Raw genomic sequence first — 19717 nt, 5'->3', positions numbered from 1 at the left:
ATTCATGTCACCCTGGGGTGACATAAACTTGATAAAGCCGATTGTAGTCACAAAGGGTGACTACCGTCGGCTTGAAGTCACCGCAGGGTGACATGAATCGGCTTTTAGTCACCCCCGGTTGACTTGTGGGCCTTTTCAGGTCGACAATGACACAATGAGCTCTAATTACATACATTCAATAACTGATACATGGGTTTCGCTGTTTTGATATATTCTCTTCTAAAATTATGATACCTCACTGTCAATGGAAAACATCTTTTGTGTACATCATTGATTGGTTGTGAAATCATCATTTTGTTCTTCCTTTTTTACCAGTAAACAATCTAGTTTATATCAATGTGGTACGTCGGCATTATTATTTATAAATCCGCAGTGAAATCTTTGTTTTATATATTATACATATGCCATTATTATTTGTGACCGGGTCGACTTTCTCCCGATTTGTTTAGTGTTTTATAACCCGTACTTATTGTTTTAACATGATATTTTTGTGAGTGTAGTCACATGATCAAATCGGAGGGAAAAGCTGGCAGCCATTTGCCTGTTCTCTAAAAAACGAGTCCAAGTTCACTCTAGTGGTCAGTATTGGTTCTTGTGTTTGGATTTTATTGTATGTAATTGAAAACGGTTGCAATGCATTGTTTTCTTTGTATTTCGTTTGAGGTTTGAACCATAGGCGCTCGATGTCAATGACCATGTTTTGTTAAGGTTTATGTAAACATAGCTAAAGAAACTTTGTTGTTTCTGGTTGAGTCGTGGGTTCTGTTTGATTCGTGGGTAAAGAAATCGCCTGAAATCTCGCGATAGAATGTTCGCACATGATGCAGTTCGTTACGGAAAAATGTTTTGACACGGTCACCATTTTTTCCGATCAAAAATGCGTCAAAAACAAGTAAATAGTGTAATTCATCATAACTTGATAGATCGGTATGAAATATTTCCCCATTTATGGTGGACGAACCAGTTATCGAACAGCTTAGAAATTACGTTAAATTTTCTTAAAATTGAAACACTTAAAATGACAAAAACATTTTGTTTTAACAAATGACTAACAGTTCAATCATTGAATGATTTATCTGTAAAGTTTTCAAGCAAACTTCCTTCAAGAATTTATAACAATGATTCCCTGGTTATTGTCACCTCTAGCAGACAAAACAAAATGGCGGCCGATGTAATCATGGCCTTTTACCTGACACTTCATAAATACTACTCCAGTATATACAAAGTCACATGACTTTCACGTGACCCGGACTTGGCGAAAAAATCTGCGTCTGCTGCAATCAAAATTGCAAACGGAAATATGCTTTTTGGTGTGTAAATGCACGTTTTGATAAATGCATTCAAAAAGTAATAGCAAAAAACACATAAAACGGTGTAAATAACTATAAATGCATCCCTTTAACCTGTTTTAGGCGCATTTGTTTCAAGCTAAGTAGGCAAGTAGGTCATGGGCTTCATGTGCGACCATTTGTTTATCAATGTGACGTCATGCGCACTTTTGTGCATGTGCATACAGAACCAAAACAAAACGTCCGATAATAGGTGCTGTTCGATAACAGGTACTTACACGATATGTATTGTTCATATAGTGTTTCAAAGTAACACAAAATCGTTTATTTAGAAGTATTTACCATGCTACATCGTCTGTTGACATTTTTTCACAAGAAATTAACCTGTCCTGCAAGGTCAGTTTAAAGGCTATTTATAGTATGCAAATCTTGAAATTCTGGCAGCCAATCAGAACCCACGAATTAACTGGAAGCTTATTTTCATGATGGTAGTTTGACACTATCAACACAGTCGATTATTTTGATGATAAAAGACGATAAACATTTGGAAAAAAGCAACAATTCTTAAAGAAGAAAGGTAAATTATTATTATCATAATGAGCCATGGTCATATATTTATAAAATATTTGTAATGTAACAACTTAATGAAAATTACCCACGACTCAACCAGACTATAGCATACAGTTTATATAGTATTAACAGACCTGTACGCTGAAGCTAACCCTGTATCGAAAGTCAACCAGAGTCGTAACATATTTATGTCACGCTATAACTCAAAGAAAGCTCATTTTCTTGGATACATTTCTAGATATATTTGTGAATGAATATAAATTACTGCATCGAGGAATATCTTAAGGTTCAAATGTTTCGAATGCATCTTACAATAGAATAAAATAACTCTCATCAGTCTGAAATTCACAATTTTGACGCCATTGTCGCTTTGTCACGTGACGAGTTTTCATTTGGATACTTTCGGATCGACCTTGACATTTTATGCTGAAATGGTAAACAGACTTTCGTTTCTGAAATCTATTATTTGTGATTAACAAATTACTTCTGGTGGATTATAACACTGATTTCATTGTGAATCAGGTACTTTAAAATAATATTCACGTTGAGTTTGTATTTACACCACAATTTGTTTACAAAACAAGCAAGAATAATCTTAAATACCGAAAAATGTCATTCTGAATTTGAAAACACCTGAGCACATGGTATGTTACTAAAAATAGAAATAACGTCATATGACCGTGAAATCTCGGGAGATTCGCATTTCAATGAATACGTTACATCGCTGTTTTTCTCGATATGTAAGAGCAAAATAGATAAATTTTAAATGTTTAAGATAGTATTTTGGGAAAGAATGTATAATTTAAATGTGAAGAATGTCAATCATTCCGATCAAGTGGTTGATTTTGACCAACAACTGCATTTAAAAGCTGTTTTGAACCGGTCTTTGTTAACTGTCAACTTTTCTGGAATTTCTGGTTGACTTTCCTAATGGGGTTGGTCCATAACTATAAAGTCGTGCCAGTCAAAAATCATAAAAAGCGACATTTAAAGTTATGGTAGCCAGAACTATGTAAACAGTAAAGTGTAAAAAGGCTTATTTTTCACATAGAAATAGTTCAATAAATATTATGGCAAATTAGTGCTGCAACAATACGCCAAAAACCGTATTGCAATATATTGTAAGTTCAAAAACCCGTATTGCAATATATCGCAATATATTGCTAACTTGTACCAAAATTATAACTTGCCAATTACCCAATAATCCCATAAATTCCAATTTTAAAACAAATTCTGGTAAATATTTACTATAAATGTGCTCAAGAATAATAAGAAACACAAACATTTGCAAATTTTCTTAAGTATCAAATACATTTTTGCAATTATTATTTAAAGATGTGATGAAATAACGTCCAACCGGGGCGTTTTTTCCCACTGAACACGCGTAATTCAGCTGACGTGATGTTCCCGTTTTTATACTACACAAAATACATCCATACTTTCCATGCGACGTTCTACATGTCTGTATAATTTTCGCGTGCTTTTTATTGAGACAAAGGATAAAGCACTTTTTATTTGACGCTATAATTTTTTATTGTCGCGTTAGCATTCAAATTTGGAAGCGTGTTTCCAAAATTCGGATTACAAATAATGCTGAAATCAGAATCGAACGAAACATTGACAGCTGTGCGCAATTAATTCAACGATAATCTGTTTAAAAGCATCAAATGAATGCTCCCATGTAACAACGCTACTCCGTATAATACACTTTTTAGAATGCTTTTTTTACGTAAAAAATAATTTACACTGCTTTGTTTTGTTTACCTTTTTATCATTATTTTGGATGGCTTTTCTGGACGAAATGTGAATGAATTTTTGTAAAATTTTCGTACCGGTATGATGAAAATCATATCGCAATACAATATGCGGATTGCGTATTGCGATATATACCGATATACCGGTATATTGTTGCAGCCCTATGGCAAATACTTCAATTTATATGTCAACAGGCTTGTAAATACTTGTAGAACAGATAAGTAAATGCTAATAAAAAAAATGTTATGCAAAATGTTGCTTTTGAAGAAATATACAGTGCATGCATGAAATTATCAAAATAACAAACGGAGTTAAATTGAACAAATTCCTTTGGTCAAAATATTGTATACACTTAATGTTAGGTACTACAAATGAAAAGTCCACACAACACACACCAACAATCCTAAAATATCCAAAAGAAAAACATCAAAGAATGTCAAAAGTTAACAAAATAATTGGGAAACTACTTTTAGTATGGTGGACTTTCCAGTGAACCTTTATTGTCAAATTTGCTTATTTACTCGCAATACAGTACTCATTATAGTCACGAAATGACACTAAAACAAAAAATAAACTACATGTATATCACCAAAAGGCATAAACGTGTATTGTTAATTTGAAATATATAAGACTCGGAGAGACGACTAGTTTGCTACCTTAAAACAAAATTCACCATGTTTATGTCACTGCTTGAATACCATACCCGTTCGTCAAACATGTGGGGCATAAAACATCCGGTTTAAAGGAAGTGGACATAACAATATTTCAATTAACGATCTAGGCATAATATTTATGGGATCAGAGAAATGAATTATACAAATCTTGGGCACACCGTACATATTGAACCAAGTGAACATTTACCTTTCTATAAAAACCTTGTCATTGATAAAAAAATGCATTTGTTATTGTCTTGTCATGTTTACCTGTTCAGCTAGCCATTATTTGCCGGTAGTATATTAGAAAAATATTTCTTTTCAATTTCGACAATTTATAAAATATTACCGATCCATTTGTTCTTAAGTTTATATAATTTGTTTATGAGACATTTTCAAGTTATCTAATCAAATAAATATAATATGTAAACAATATTTAATAAATTCGTAAATGCGGATCAATACAAACTGCTGACAAAGATGGACGAGAGATGAAATTAAATAGTGAGGAGACTTAAATGTATCAAGATTCTATTGAATTAGTGAATTTCATGTAAGCGTCATTGTTATGGAGATAATAGGAAAATGATATAGTTTCATGAAATATATTTCATAACATCATAACTCCTCTTGATCGCATGCTATGCAATTGGAAACTTAGACTTTTTCCAAAATCTATAAATAGCAACTCATGGTATAAACATGTTCATTTTGAAAATCGCATAGTGTCGTTGTGGGGCTTTATTGACGAAATTCAATGGTAGTTGTACCTTAAATATAACTGGCCAATACTGTTGGTGGTTTTATTTGGTTCATGTGTGTTCATTTTAATGGATTTGAGAATTTGCCATATATTGGATAATTTTTGCTAATAATGACATAATAACAAAGATTTGTGATTTTTTTTCTTGAAAATGTATACATATGTAGAAATAATATATAATAATTTAAACCATATGTTAATTTCATTTATTTATTTTGGGTATTACTGATCATTTTTAACCAGGTTTTCCGAAGGAAAAAACTGGTTATTAGATTGGCGAATGCGGGCTGGCTGGCTGGCTTGTGGGCGGGCGGAACAAGCTTGTCCGGGCCATAACTTTGTCGTTCATTGTGAGATTTTAAAATCATTTGGCACATTTGTTAACCATCATTAGACGGTGTGTCGCGCGAAAAAATTACGACAATATCTCCAAGGTCAAGGTCACACTTTGAGTTAAAAGGTAAACAATAGCCATAAATGAGCTTGTCTGGGCTATAACTATGTCATTCATTATGAGATTCTAAAATCATTTGGCACATTTGTTCACCATCATGGGACGGTGTGTCGCACGAAAGAATCACGTCAATATCTCCAATGTCAAGGTCGCCACGACTAAAAATAGATTTATTTTAAAACAAACTTACAAAGGGGGTTAATTTTGTTTGTTCATTTCAAAAGTTCAGTTTGAGTTGTCTCCCTTTATCAGATTTTTTTCACAATGAAAATTGTCCCTTGTTATATTTTTAAATTTCTTCAATGTGGGGTCATTTTGGCACTTAACATGCAGGGCCCTCAATCTATCAAATCTGCCGCCGAATTTCGGCGGCAGTCACCCACCTGAAAAGTATACTTTTTTCACCTTTTGGGGGGAAAAATTCCCCCTAAAAAAAAAAAAAAAAAAAAATTTTTTTTTTTTTTTAATAGAAAGATGTGTCTCATGATTATTATATCTCAATTCTATTTCAATTTAATCTTTTCAAACATATATAATTATGGAAAATGCAATGAATATAGTGCAAACATGTACAAATGAAATAATGAGAGAGTAAGTAAAAAATTCCCCCAAAAAGGGAAACGCCGCGAAAATTCCCCCTTCTAAAGGCTGCCGACCCCTTCCCCCAAAGTAGTGTGAGGGCCCTGATATGAACCTTAAATTGCTGTCGCCCCGCTCGCTTATTGATATGCGGGTGCAGACCGGGAACCTCGCTCTTTATACACAATAACAGCCACTTAAAACTGTGGGCGCCAGATTTGTTTTTTGACGTGCTGTTTTTTTTCTGGAAATCTCCATGGCAGACGAATTGGTAAGGAATGATTCATGTGTATGCAATTTACAATATCTTTTGTTGATTGCCCCATTAATTGAGAGAAACAATAGTACAGGGATTTATCACATCTTCTGTGGATGTTTCTGTTGAAACTGAAAGTAGATAGAGAAAGAGCGAGGTTCCCGGCCTGCTCGCGCATTTCAATAAGCGAGCGGGGTGACAGCGATTTAATTATGCATAATGATGCTCTTCCGTTGCTTTAGAAAATGGCGAGTGATTTACCTTGTCAATATCTATGTATATAGCCCAACTATCTTTATTTTTTAAGAAGACGTTTTGTCGGAAGATTTTTAACCAGGTTTTTAACCAGGTTTTCCAAAGGAAAAAACTGGTTATTAGATTGGCGAATGCGGGCGGGCTGGCTGGCGGGCTGGCGGAATAAGCTTGTCCGGGCCATAACTATGTCGTTCATTGTCAGATTTTAAAATCATTTGGCACATTTGTTCACCATCATTGGACGGTGTGTCGCGCGAAATAATTACGTCGATATCTCCAAGGTCAAGGTCACACTTTGAGTTCAAAGGTCAAAAATGGCCATAAATGAGCTTGTCCGAGCCATAACTATGTCGTTCATCGTCAGATTTTAAAATCATTTGGCACATTTGTTCACCATCATTGGACGGTGTGTCGCGCGAAATAATTACGTCGATATCTCCAAGGTCAAGGTCACACTTTGAGTTCAAAGGTCAAAAATGGCCATAAATGAGCTTGTCCTGGCCATAACTATGTCATTCATTGTGAGATTTTAAAATCATTTGGCACATTTGTTCACCATCATGGGACGGTGTGTCCCACGAAAGAATCACGTCAATATCTCCAATGTCAAGGTCGCCACGACTAAAAATAGATATAAAAAAAAAAACTTACAAAGGGGGTTAATTTTTTTTGGTCATTTCAAAAGTTCAGTTTGAGTTTTCTCCCTTTATCAGATTTTTTTTTCACAATGAAAACCTGGTTTTGTGACAATTTTGTCCCTTGTTATTAATTTAGTATGTGTATGCATTATAATAAACAACAGGTAACTAAAAAAAAAATAAATTAAAAAAAAACAACATTGTCATTGACATCGAGCGCCTATGGTTTGCACTTTTTTAATGTTCGAATCACATGATTTCGGGAATGGCAGCAAATTAATAAATTCACTTTTAGAAAGCAACTTATACACTCAGTTGAAACACCATAATACTAGTATCTGTTTGCATGTTCGAATTTACAGCACTGGCAGGTTAAAAGAGGAGAGACTGAAGTGAAAGAGAAAGGGACTCCATTCCATAAATTGGTAAGAATTGTAGAAATTGCATCCATGTGTTGAATAATATATTTTTATCTCATTATTATGCCCCCCTTTGAAGAAGAGGGGGTGTATTGTTTTGCACATGACGGTCTGTCAGTATGTCTGTCCGTCCACCAGATGGTTTCCGGATGATAAATCAAGAACGCTTAGGCCTAGGATCATGAAACTTCATAGGTACATTGAGCATGACTCGCAGATGACCCCTATTGATTTTTAGGTCAAAGGTCAAGGTCACAGTGACCCGAAATAGTAAAATGGTTTCCGGATGATAACTCAAGAACACTTATGCCTAGGATCATGAAACTTCATAGGTACATTGATCATGACTCGCAGGTGACCCCTATTGATTTTTAGGTCACACGGTCAAGGTCACGGTGACTCAACTTAGAAAAATGGTTTCCGGATGATATTTCAAGGACCCTTGCACCTAGGATCACAAAACGTCATAGGTACATTGATCATGAAACTTCATAGGTACCTTGATCATGACTCGCAGATGACCCCTATTGACTTTCAGGTCACTAGGTCAAAGGTCACGGTGACTTGACACAGTAAAATGGTTTCCGGATGATAACTCAAGAAAGCTTACGCCTAGGATCACGAAACTTCATAGGTACATTCCGTGAATAGTAAAATCCTGATTTTTCGGATAACATGTTTGATTATATGCATTTGAAAATAAGCAGTCTGCAAAATTAACCCATCGCCTGATCGCCAATGCGATGAAATCTCGGCTCTGACGATAGCAAAAATCTGAATAGACTGTTTGGAAATTAGCCGAAAAATAATCATTTCAAGAAAATTCGTTGTGTGTCGATCATTTGAGAACGAATTCGGCATTTCAGAAATGTTCGTTCGGTACCGATTTTCCCCGTTATTTTATTTATTCATTTCCGAGTTATTAGCAGATGGTACGGACATGAACTGCAATTGACGGAATATCTTCACTAGTTTCCAAATATCTTACAAGTCAAATGTCCGCCATCTTGAAATATTTTAAGTGTCTATTAGCAAAGAAAAGTAGTGCAAAAGCATATTGTCATTTTAACCAAATTATATATTGATTACGTATTTAATGAGTAATTGGTTTTCATTTTCTGCAGTCAAACGATATGCACATATTATTTCTTGTGCAAAACACGTACTTTTTTCGGACAGTCGTTTTCGGAACAGTATAAGTCGTCGATCATAATTTACATGTTACATTTTAAAATCAGTCGTTGATTTGTCATAATAACTAATTATGAACAGTGCTCAACTCTATGCTCTCAAATCGCGTCACGTGATTGACAAATGTTCAATGGGAATTCCCCCATCGCACAATTCAACTTGCGTAAAGTGAACAGTAGCGGACATCAATATTGTCCGTATTTTGGTTTTGAAAATAGAAATGGTAATAAAACTGGATTATCGGGTAATGGGTAGAGTTGGAACATTTACATATATTAAAATTCTAAAATAAAAGTGGGACGTCCAAAATTTTAGGCTTAGAAGTCAGGACTTCCAACTTTTAAAAGCTAACGGAAGCGCTGGGTCAAAGGTCACGGTGACTTGACACAGTAAAATGGTTTCCGGATGATAACTCAAGAAAGCTTACGCCTAGGATCACGAAACTTCAAAGGTACCAGTGCTACAGATAACATGTGTAAAGGCGTAAAAACGAATTAAATTTCTTAAATAACGATTTAGATTGTAAATCTTTGCGTAAAGTTACGCATTAAAAAAATAAAACACGAAATCGAAATTTTCGAACGTGCGTAAAACTTCCAGTAGCAAATTAAGTATGGTAAACATTTCATCCCGGTTCTGGCTCGTCTAGGCGCTCAATTAAAACTACAACTTTAAATCAACGGCACTCAAGCGTTTGCTGTGAGGAAAACCCACACCTAAGAACGGTCGAAAGGCCAAACGGTCTCGATTCTGTTCTCCTTGATTTGCAGGCGAGTCATTACTGTTTATTGTACCTATTTAATTACACTTATCGTAATTTTTATACACAAGTAATATACGGTATACCTATTCAAAATGCCATTAAAATTAAATGTAAAATATAGTTTTTGATATGACTTTAACGGAGACCAAAAGGCCATTATGAATTATATAAAGCCGAAGTGTGAGTGACCGTTTTACAGAAAAATCTAAATGGCCGACTGAAACGGTGTATTGAAGCGTGGAAGGCAAAAAAACCATTTCAGTGTCAAAAGTCCTCGCTGCATGCATTTTTCAATTAGATTCAAATACCCAAAGCATGGGTTCGTCAATAATTGATGAACTTATAAGCTCTTGCGTAAATGACTGCGAATCTGAAGCACTCAAAATTATTTGGTAATATATTGTTAAGAATTAATTTTATAAATAGGGGGTAAAATAAGAATTAATTTTTAAAACAGGGAGTAAATAAGAATTTGACCAAACTTTTATCTGGAGCTCTGAGGTACATTGATCATGACAAGCAGATGACCCCTATTGATTTTCAGGTCATTAGGTCACAGTGCCAAAGAAAGATTCACACAATGGCTGCCACTACAACTGACAGCTCATATGGGGGGCATGCATGTTTTACAAATAGCCCTTGTTTATAAGGTTTTTGATGCTGCATTTTGTGTATTTATGATTATTGTTGTCATTGTTGTACCTAAATCTTATATGAGTAGTTGAGTCAAATAAAATAAATGTTAAGGCCACTAGAACAGAACTATTGTTTAATTGTTTAGTATTTTATTGTTTTATATATTTCAGATCCTGATTTATACTGTAGGATTAACTGCTATTTGAATTCTCGTCTGCATGTTTTTCATTATGGACTGAAAAGCATTGCTACATTATTAAAAGAAGTGAACTGTGAACTATCTTATTTATGATGTCTTGTTTATTGGGATACAACACAGCCATAACCATCCGGTTTACAGTATTATAGACTATTTTAACAGAATTATTCTTTAACTACATGTACTTTCACATGTAAAACTTCATACACTAGAATATCAAAATTGGCAACACGTTCATTGTCTAATGTTGTGAAACGTTGGCCTATGGTTGAAAAGTTTTTTTGCATATCTTGTGTTTGAATTTATCTGTGTTTCAGTGTTAATTTTAACGTCTAAGGTTGATAAACTTTTGGAACTAGCTTTATTTTTTTCATATTTCACAAGAAATAAACTTGGAACGATTTGAACAAAAAGGTTTTAACATTATATACAGTAACAAAATGGCAACAGGTTTATTGTCTTCGGTTCCAAAATGTTTGCGTATGGTTGAAGACTTTTCTTGCACACGTTGTTTAGAGCAGAATCTTACGGAATCTGCAGACATTTATTGTGAAAAATGTGAAGGGTTTTATTGTAAAAAATGTGTTATCCTGCATAGTCAATTTTTTACAAAACATATGACATGTGGAAGGGAGGATATTAAGAAATGGCCAGTTTCTAAGGCAGTGGAAGATTTTCTCAGGAAGTGTGAGGTGCATGAGGATGAAACACTGACACAGTTTTGCCATTACCACAGTCAGCTGTGCTGCTCTGCATGTGTTGGAACAATTCACAGGTATCTCACACATTTATATTCCTTTAGCTATTAATAATTAACAGCGCTTTCGCTAGCTTTTAAAAGTTGGAAGTCCTGACTTCCAAACCATAAATCTTGGACGTCCCAAACATAAATTTTGAAGTCCCACTTTTATTTCATAATTTTAATAGACCTTACCGATTGTGATTTTGATGGATACAAACATGCTCCTTAAATCTGTAACATTCCTTCCCAAAATTATAATTAATTGCCGGCAATGAGGTCCTATACTCATGCAGCCATTTCCGGCCCAGACTGATTATTTCAGGCCCAAAAAGTAAAAAATGACGACGAAAGACGAAGATGACATTTTTAACATTGTAATTTGCATTGAAGACGCAGCAAAAATCTTCGGATACCGTATATGCATGTACGTAATTCAAGAAATGCAACCAATAAAAAAAATGTTTTTCATGATTGGAGTATTCATAAATAACTCTGTAAATTCCTTACTTTTGCCTTGTAACTTTTCTGGAAAAAGCTTGTTGAATTCCATATTTCGCCACAATTTTATTACCGGACATGAGGTCCGGCAATATTAGAATCATTACCGGATTTTCCATATTATTATCGGAAAAATCCGAGGACCGACGGTATTTCGGAATGTAGCTGTAAATACACATATACTATTGATAGATCTTTGCATGTTCCAACTCTATCCATTACCGGATAATCCAGTATTATTACGATTTATATTTTCAAAACCAAAATACGGCCAATGAATATGTCAAAGAATTTCATAAACTCAAATGTCCGCCATTTTACACGAGTGCATTTACAAATTTATTTATGGGATGGGGGAATTCCCATTGAACATGTGTGAATCAGGTGACGCAATTTGAGAGCATCGAGGACAGTGAATTTTTTTAACCGTGAGTCCTGCGTCCTGGACTCACAAAAATATCTGGGGATGCAAAGTTTTGAGTAATGGGAGTCCCAAAAATGTATAGAATTTTCAGAAAAAAATAATAAAGTTTAATACTTGGGCTCGCAGTAGCAGCGGTTTTCCGCCTTATATATCAGGAGCCTATTAAAGACCCCTTCCCAATTGAAAATTTCATTAGAATCATGCAGTTTTCCAAAGATCCTTACTTACACCAGCTTTTTCATTTCCCAAAGCAGTAATTTTAGCGAGAATTCTTCCCAAAATCCATAGGTAAGGGTCTCTTTCCAATGAAGCGAGGAAAACCCCTGACTCGTTTTTTCGATTCAGGGAGCCGTAGATTTGCAGGTTATGCAGTCCCAGGACTCGGATAAGAAAAATTGTAAAAAATCACTTCGAGGACCGATCATGAGGGATTTCAATAGATTTTAAAAACCAGCAGTCAATGACCCCAGGGCTGAAATTTTGAGGAATCAAATTGAAAAATACTGGGGTCAATTTTGAAGCGCGTTTATTGTGTTTTTGTCTGTATTATTCTTTTTTTTTTAAATAAAAATATGCTCTAAGAGCAACACAATATCTTAAAAAGTTATGCTGCTTCATTAAATTAAAATAAAAATTCCATGATAAATAACACAACATATTTTAATGAATTGGTACACAAAGATAAGGACACAATATCAAGAATATGTGTGAACAATATCGACTTTTCAAAAACAAAACATGTTCATTTTACAACTTTTTATTATTTTTATCACTATACTATGTTTATTTGTAAAAACAATAAATGCTCATTAAAATCTACTTCATCATAACACATTTAAGTCTTTAACACATTTAAGTAATTTAAGATATGTACCAGTAGCACCGTTCCATCACATATTTATCCTCGTTATATTATCATCATCCCTATGATAGCTTTTGTACAAAAACACTATCTTAATGCATGGAACATCTTGTATATCTATTACTGTTTATCCGATTACTATACATGTCCGAAATATATACACTTAAGAATGCCTTACCAGTAGTAGTTTAACTTTACAGGGTTTGACATTAACTTTTTTACAGCAAGACCATCGGACCAGCTCCTCTTAAAATCTACTAGCCCGAATCTGATGTATACTAGACCATTCCAGTTTATATTATATGGGCGTTACTCGTAATTATCGGTGGATAAGCAACTTTCAGGTCACTAGGTCAAAGGTCAAGGTCACGGTGACCCGAAATAGTAAAATGGTTTCTGGATGAGAACTCAAGAACGCTTATGCCTAGGATCATAGGTACATTGATTATGACAGATGGCAGATGACCCTTTTTGGTTTTCAGGTCACTAGGTCAAAGGTCAAGTCACAGTGACCTGAAGTAGTAAAATGGTTTCTAACGTAATCACACAATTGCTGCCACTGCAAATGACAGCCCATTTGGGGGCATGTGTGTTTTACAAACAGCCCTTGTTTGGATTTTATCAGTCGATAGTATTAGTGCTGCAGCAATACGCCAAAAACTGTATTGCAATATATTGTCAGTTCAAAAACCCGTATTGCAATATATCGCAATATATTGCTAACTTGTACCAAAATTATAACTTGCCAATTACCCAATAATCCCATAAATTCCAATTTTAAAGCAAATTCTGGTAAATATTTACTATAAATGTGCTCAAGAATAATAAGAAACACAAACATTTGCAAATTTTCTTAAGTATCAAATACATTTTTGCAATTGTTACTATTTAAAGATGTGATGAAATAACGTCCAACCTGGGCGTTTTTCCCACTGAACACGCGTAATTCAGCTGACGTGATGTTCCCGTTTTTATACAACACAAAATACACCCATACTTTCCATGCGACGTTCTACATGTCTGTATAATTTTCGCGCGCTTTTTATTGAGACAAAGGATAAAGCACTTTTTATTTGACGCTAGAATTTTTTATTGTCGCGTTAGCATTCAAATTTGGAAGCGTATTTCCGAAATTCGGATTACAAAAAATGCTCAAATCAGAATCGAACGAAACATTTACAGCTGTGCGCAATTAATTCAACGATAATCTGTTCAAAAGCATCGAATGAATGCTCCCATGTAACAACGCTACTCCGTATAATACACTTTTTAGAATGCTTTTTTTACGTAAAAAATAATTTACCCTGCTTTGTTTTGTTTACCTTTTTATCATTATTTCGGATGGCTTTTCTGGACGAAATGTGAATGAATTTTTGTAAAATTTTTGTACCGGTATGATGAAAATCATATCGCAATACAATATGCGGATTGCGTATTGCGATATATACCGATATACCGGTATATTGTTGCATCACTAGTTTGCGCCAACTTTAACATTTTGCAATTACTTTTGTTATATTGAAGATAGCAACTTCATATTTGGCATGCATGTGCATCTCATGAAGCTGCACATTTTGAGTGGTGAAAGTTCAAGGTCAAGGTCATCCTTCAAGGTCAGAGGTCAAATATATTTTAGAGTTGGTCAATGTTAATTTGGAATAGACAGATTATAATACACTACGCGCCCCGCGATTTTTGCCTAAATCACCGACCACCGTAGTGTATGCTTATATCTTGCTTATTTTGTGAAAACTTTCAAAATTTCTTGTCCTTAACTCTAGGACCTAGGGCTACCACATTTTGTATGTAGTGAGATACAGTAGTCCTCTTCAAAGTTTGCTCAAATTAAGCCCCTGGGGTCAAATTTGACCCTGCCCCGGGTGTCACAAAAGTGTACATGTGCTTAAATAGGGCCTATATTTAAGTATTTGCACACGCCAAGAATATTTTCAGCAGTAGAGCGATACAGGGCCATCATGGACCTCTTGTACTTGTTTGTTAACTTGCAGAAAATGCACTTCTTCAAAAAAAAAAGAATGAATTTGTCTTTCTTTTTGGAAATTTTCAGACAGCAATTTGGAATTTCGTAGTTTTTCTTCAATTGGGAAAGTATACCTTTACAGGTACTTTATAAGGAAGAAAAAAAATCGCTGGGTTGCATGTCATAAGATGCTTATCACAGGCTAGAATGTTAATACTCAGACTATATTTAGAAATAGAGGACCCTTTTGTAAGAAGCAGGGTTATTTTGCTTTGCATCTGTTCTTTAGTCCGTTGGTCCGTAGACCAATTGTGTTCCACAGTATATCTAGGGAATGCTTTGACCTACAGCCAGGCAACATGTTTTGTGTATACATTGAGGAAAATTAAGAGGTCAATCCATTTTAAGGTCAATAGGTCAAAGGTCACAGAAGATTATAACATGAAATTATAAAGACTTAGTAGTCAGTTCAGTGCTCCAGCTAGGATTTGAAAAGGGCAGGGGGGCTTTTTTGTCAAAAGGGCACTTTCGACGCGCAGTATATTGTCAAATGGGCACTTTCGACACGCAGTATTTTGTGAAAAGGGCACGTTCGAGCGCGCGTAGGAATGCTTCCTATTGCATGTTAATTTATATGTTATAAATAATTGTATTATTCCCATTATTATTAAACCATTCAAATACAATGTCTACAATGAGGATTAAAAAAAATACAATGAAATAAGAGATTTATGAATTATCATATGTAAAAAAAAATATATTAAAAAAAAAAAAAAATTTTTTTTTTTTAGAGGGGGGGGGCAGGGCGGGGGTTCGGGGGGGGGGGCAGGGCGGAGGTTCGGGAGGGTGCGGCGCGGCGCCCTTCGATTTAGGCCTAGCTGGAGCACTGCAGTTTTAGTTCCTGTTATACCCATAATATTATAAGCAGATTTTCAATGATGATAAAAGTTATATTACAGTACTGCTATTATTAAATGCATTTAATCATTGAATTTTAACCCATTTAAGACAACTGCATTAATGTCAAAAAAATATGAAGAAACATATGGAGTTGCACGAGTTTACCTGACAATTAAAATGTCACGGTGACTCAACTTAGAAAAATGGTATTCGGATGATAACTCAAGAATGCTTACGCCTAGGATCATGAAACTTCATAGGTACATTGATCATCACTGGCAGATGACCCCTATTGATTTTCAGGTAACTAGATCAAAGGTCAAGGTCACAGTGACTCGAAACAGTAAAATGGTTTCCTGATGATTACTCAAGAATAATTAGGAACATTTTGAACAAACATGTGGAGTTGCACACGCTAACCTGACCATTCAAACATTTAACAATGGCGTCTTTACTTTTCCACAAATAGATCACATGACAACAACAAAAGCAAAATAATCACAAGAGGTTAAATAACAACAAATATTGGGAGATAGTAGACCAGTTTGCATGTCATATGTCGCTCATCACAGGCTAGACTGTACATACTGAGTTTGGGAATAGACATGAAATATACGTCATGCTTGTTTTTTGTGGGATGGAAGAGCATTAATGATCTTTTCTTGCATGTGTTATTATGGATAGTGTGGTCAAGGTGTACAATGATACTAAAACTGAAAACAATATTAACTACTAAAAATGTATTCTTAGTACATTGATACCTCTACAATCCAATTTGTCCCACAACTGCACAAATGTCTTTAAATTATGAACAAACATGGAGTTGCACAAGTTAACCTGACAATTACTATGTTACTGTAGAAGTATCCCTCTATTTGAGTAACGCTTCTCACAATTGAAAAAATATTATTGTTTGGTTAAAGGGATTGTCACATAACTCTTCTTATGTAAAAAAAAACTTAAAAAAAATATCAAGGTGCATAATTTCACATGGTGGGCTATACTTTAAGAATAGTTCATCCCTCTATCAGCTGTACTCTTTGAGTTACTCACAACACAATTTTAAATGTGATTTCTTTGCTAAACAGGGCCATAACTCTGGGTATGTTGAAAAAGACATATCAAACTATGCATGTGGGTAAAATTACACAATGATAAATATTTATGTAAAGTGATAGTCCTCTTGTAGCAAGCAATACTGTTTATTTTACACTGCACATATGTTAAAATGTCATTTTTGTATAAATATAAGACATTACTACAATTATGATGAAAACAACAGAAACAACATATAGAGGTGAGCATTAGCTCACATGCCTGGTTACTGTACTTGTAAAGTTGCAGGGATACATGTTGAGTTATATATGACAGAAAAGTCACACAGATGGATGGAAAAGTGCAAATCTATATACCCCCATATTCAGCCCAAGAAGCGTTAATTTATTGTCCATGTATGTTTTTATTTAACACTTTATACTTGTTTGAAGCATTACATAATATCACTGACTATTTCTTGCTGGTACATGTTTATTTCAGCCAGTGCAGTAAAGTGACCCAGATTTCGGAGCTGACCAACTCGCAGCCCACTGGCCTGGAGGGGATGTCAGTGGAGCTGGAAACTGTCCTGGGGGAAATTAAAACCCTGCAGATCAGACAGAAGGCCAGCATTCAGTCATTGCAGAAAACATACAAGGAACATAGTGCAGTTATGATAGAGCAAATGCGTGGCAATTTAAATACTTATATAGATGAATGTGATAATAGTTCTGTGGGTACATCAGGCGGAAATGAACAATATTTAAAAGAAGAGATGTGTAGGAGTGTTCTCTCTATCGTGAATGAATTTGATAATATTACTGCGAAGGAACTTAACGAGATGAAAGATGAAGTTATAAGCATTAAAGGGTCAGTTACAAGTTCTATTCATAAATGCACCACTCTTCACAATGACTTGTCACAATTCCATGAACTTGTTCAGAAAATTGGAGATAATAAGGAGCTCTGTCTTATAGCCAGCATAAAATGTAAGCATATAATACAGCAGGCATTGACTCTGCTAGGAAAGTCAGGCAAGGCGTTTAACGTCCAGCGGAAGTCTGTGCACAATGTGAGAATACCAAGTGATTCATATGAATGGAGTATTGCAGGCATATGTGTTCTGACTGATGGGCAGGTGCTGGTTGCAGACTATTATAATAAGAGAGTCAAGCTGCTGAACCAGCAGTACCAGGTGGTGAGTCACTGGGATGTGAATGCTCAGCCAGTTGACATTTGTTTGATCACACCCAGTGAGGTTGCAGTGGCTGTGAATGACCATGATAGCAAGATACATGAGGTCCAGTTTATCACTGTCAACCAGGGAAAGCTTGTCTCCGGCAGGAAGTTTCAGTTACAACATGAATGTACATGTATTACCCATCACCAAGGAGACTTTTTTGTCACCTCTGGTAAAGAATTGTACAAATACACGCTGAATGGCAAACAGCTCTGCAGACTCTACCAAGATAGATCAGCTGATTGGACAGGTAAGAATCATGGTGAATCCATCCTGATAACATGTGTATTATGTACAGGGATTTGTCTAGCCATTGTTGGAAAAGGAGTCTAGTCAAATTGTGTTATTTTAAATTCATACAATGACAAATTTGGGAATTTTTATTGACTAAATGAACCGAGTTGGGATTTATTTTTTTAATCAACAAATATTGACCCATTAGGCCTTTATCTTGTTATTTTGAAAAAATAATATAAATTATAGTTACATACTTTGTGAGATGATAATAAAATAAAATTCAGATGTAATAGCAAAAAACCTGCTGATGTATTATAAAAAAATTGTTCTTTAATTCATATGTGCCCTTTGAATGCTACAGTACATTGTAGCCAAAACAAGATTCAGAAATATTGATTATAAACATGAGTAATGAAATATTTTGACAGTAACTACATGACATGTCTATAAATAGAAACTGTGTTCCTGGGAGAGAGACACTTTCTGACCCTGTCTTAATTTTGTGGTTGTAAAATGATTGTACATGTACAATATGTTTACCTGTTGATAGAACTGTTCAATTGTTTCAGTATGTGTAATTGTTTCCATCTGTGTACTTGTTTTGCTTCAATTCATATCTTACTCAACAGTCGCATTTCAACATGTCAAACGTTAACTAAAAAACTCTGCTACTGAAGTTTATTGTCACGCTTAACTATTAAATTATTGAAATGTATGCATATATTTTAGATGTGTAAAGGCCTCTTTATAGCAACATATGCGTAATACAATATCACTGCAGTATGTTTAATAAGATTATTTAACATTGACAGTAATTCAATATCTTGATGTTACTCTGTTTTGCAGTAAGGAAGTGTGCTGTGAGTCCCACAGGAGACATGCTGTACATCACCAGCTCCATACACAACAAGCTTCTCACCCTGGCCAGGGATGGCACACTCCTGGCTACATGCTCAGACCCAGCACTAGGGTGGCCACGTGGTCTACATGTGACCCCTGCAGGCCAGGTGCTGGTCTGTGGATACCTGTCCGACACTGTACTACAGGTGGGCTGGGAGGGAGAGAGTAAGCTGGCTAATCTTGCTACTCAGAAGGATGGAGTGAGGTGGCCACGGTCAGTCTGCTACAGCAGCACAACATCATCCATCATTGTGGGACAGCTGGGGGACAACATCCTGGTGTTCAGAGTGGAATAGTAAACATGTATGTATTAGTTGTTGTTATTAGTGATTAGTATTTCAATGACAATGTGTTGTTTAGCATACGAACATAGTAGTGTGTGATGTTACAATACAACATTAGTGTGTAGTTAAAGATACAAATAATTTATGTGCACATATTGTTATCTGATTACACAATGTGAGGGTTGTTTTTGTTG

The 19717-nt window shown here is 35.1% G+C and overlaps 1 protein-coding gene across 1 annotated transcript; it reads left to right on the top strand.

Annotated features, from left to right (window-relative positions):
• Positions 1 to 485: 485 nt before the first annotated feature.
• On the top strand, positions 486 to 19308 carry LOC127865922 (uncharacterized). The gene is made up of 5 exons (XM_052406033.1): positions 486 to 578; positions 7575 to 7637; positions 10392 to 11195; positions 17364 to 18352; positions 19235 to 19308. The coding sequence occupies exons 3-5, from the start codon at positions 10861 to 10863 to the stop codon at positions 19306 to 19308; spliced, it is 1398 nt and encodes a 465-aa protein (XP_052261993.1). The 5' UTR covers positions 486 to 578; positions 7575 to 7637; positions 10392 to 10860.
• Positions 19309 to 19717: the final 409 nt, after the last annotated feature.

The sequence above is a fragment of the Dreissena polymorpha genome, chromosome 1 (assembly GCF_020536995.1).
Source record: "Dreissena polymorpha isolate Duluth1 chromosome 1, UMN_Dpol_1.0, whole genome shotgun sequence".
Classification (NCBI taxonomy): Eukaryota; Metazoa; Mollusca; class Bivalvia; order Myida; family Dreissenidae; genus Dreissena; species Dreissena polymorpha.
The sequence above is the reverse complement of the archived record's forward strand: the minus strand, read 5'-3'. Positions and strand labels throughout refer to the sequence as shown.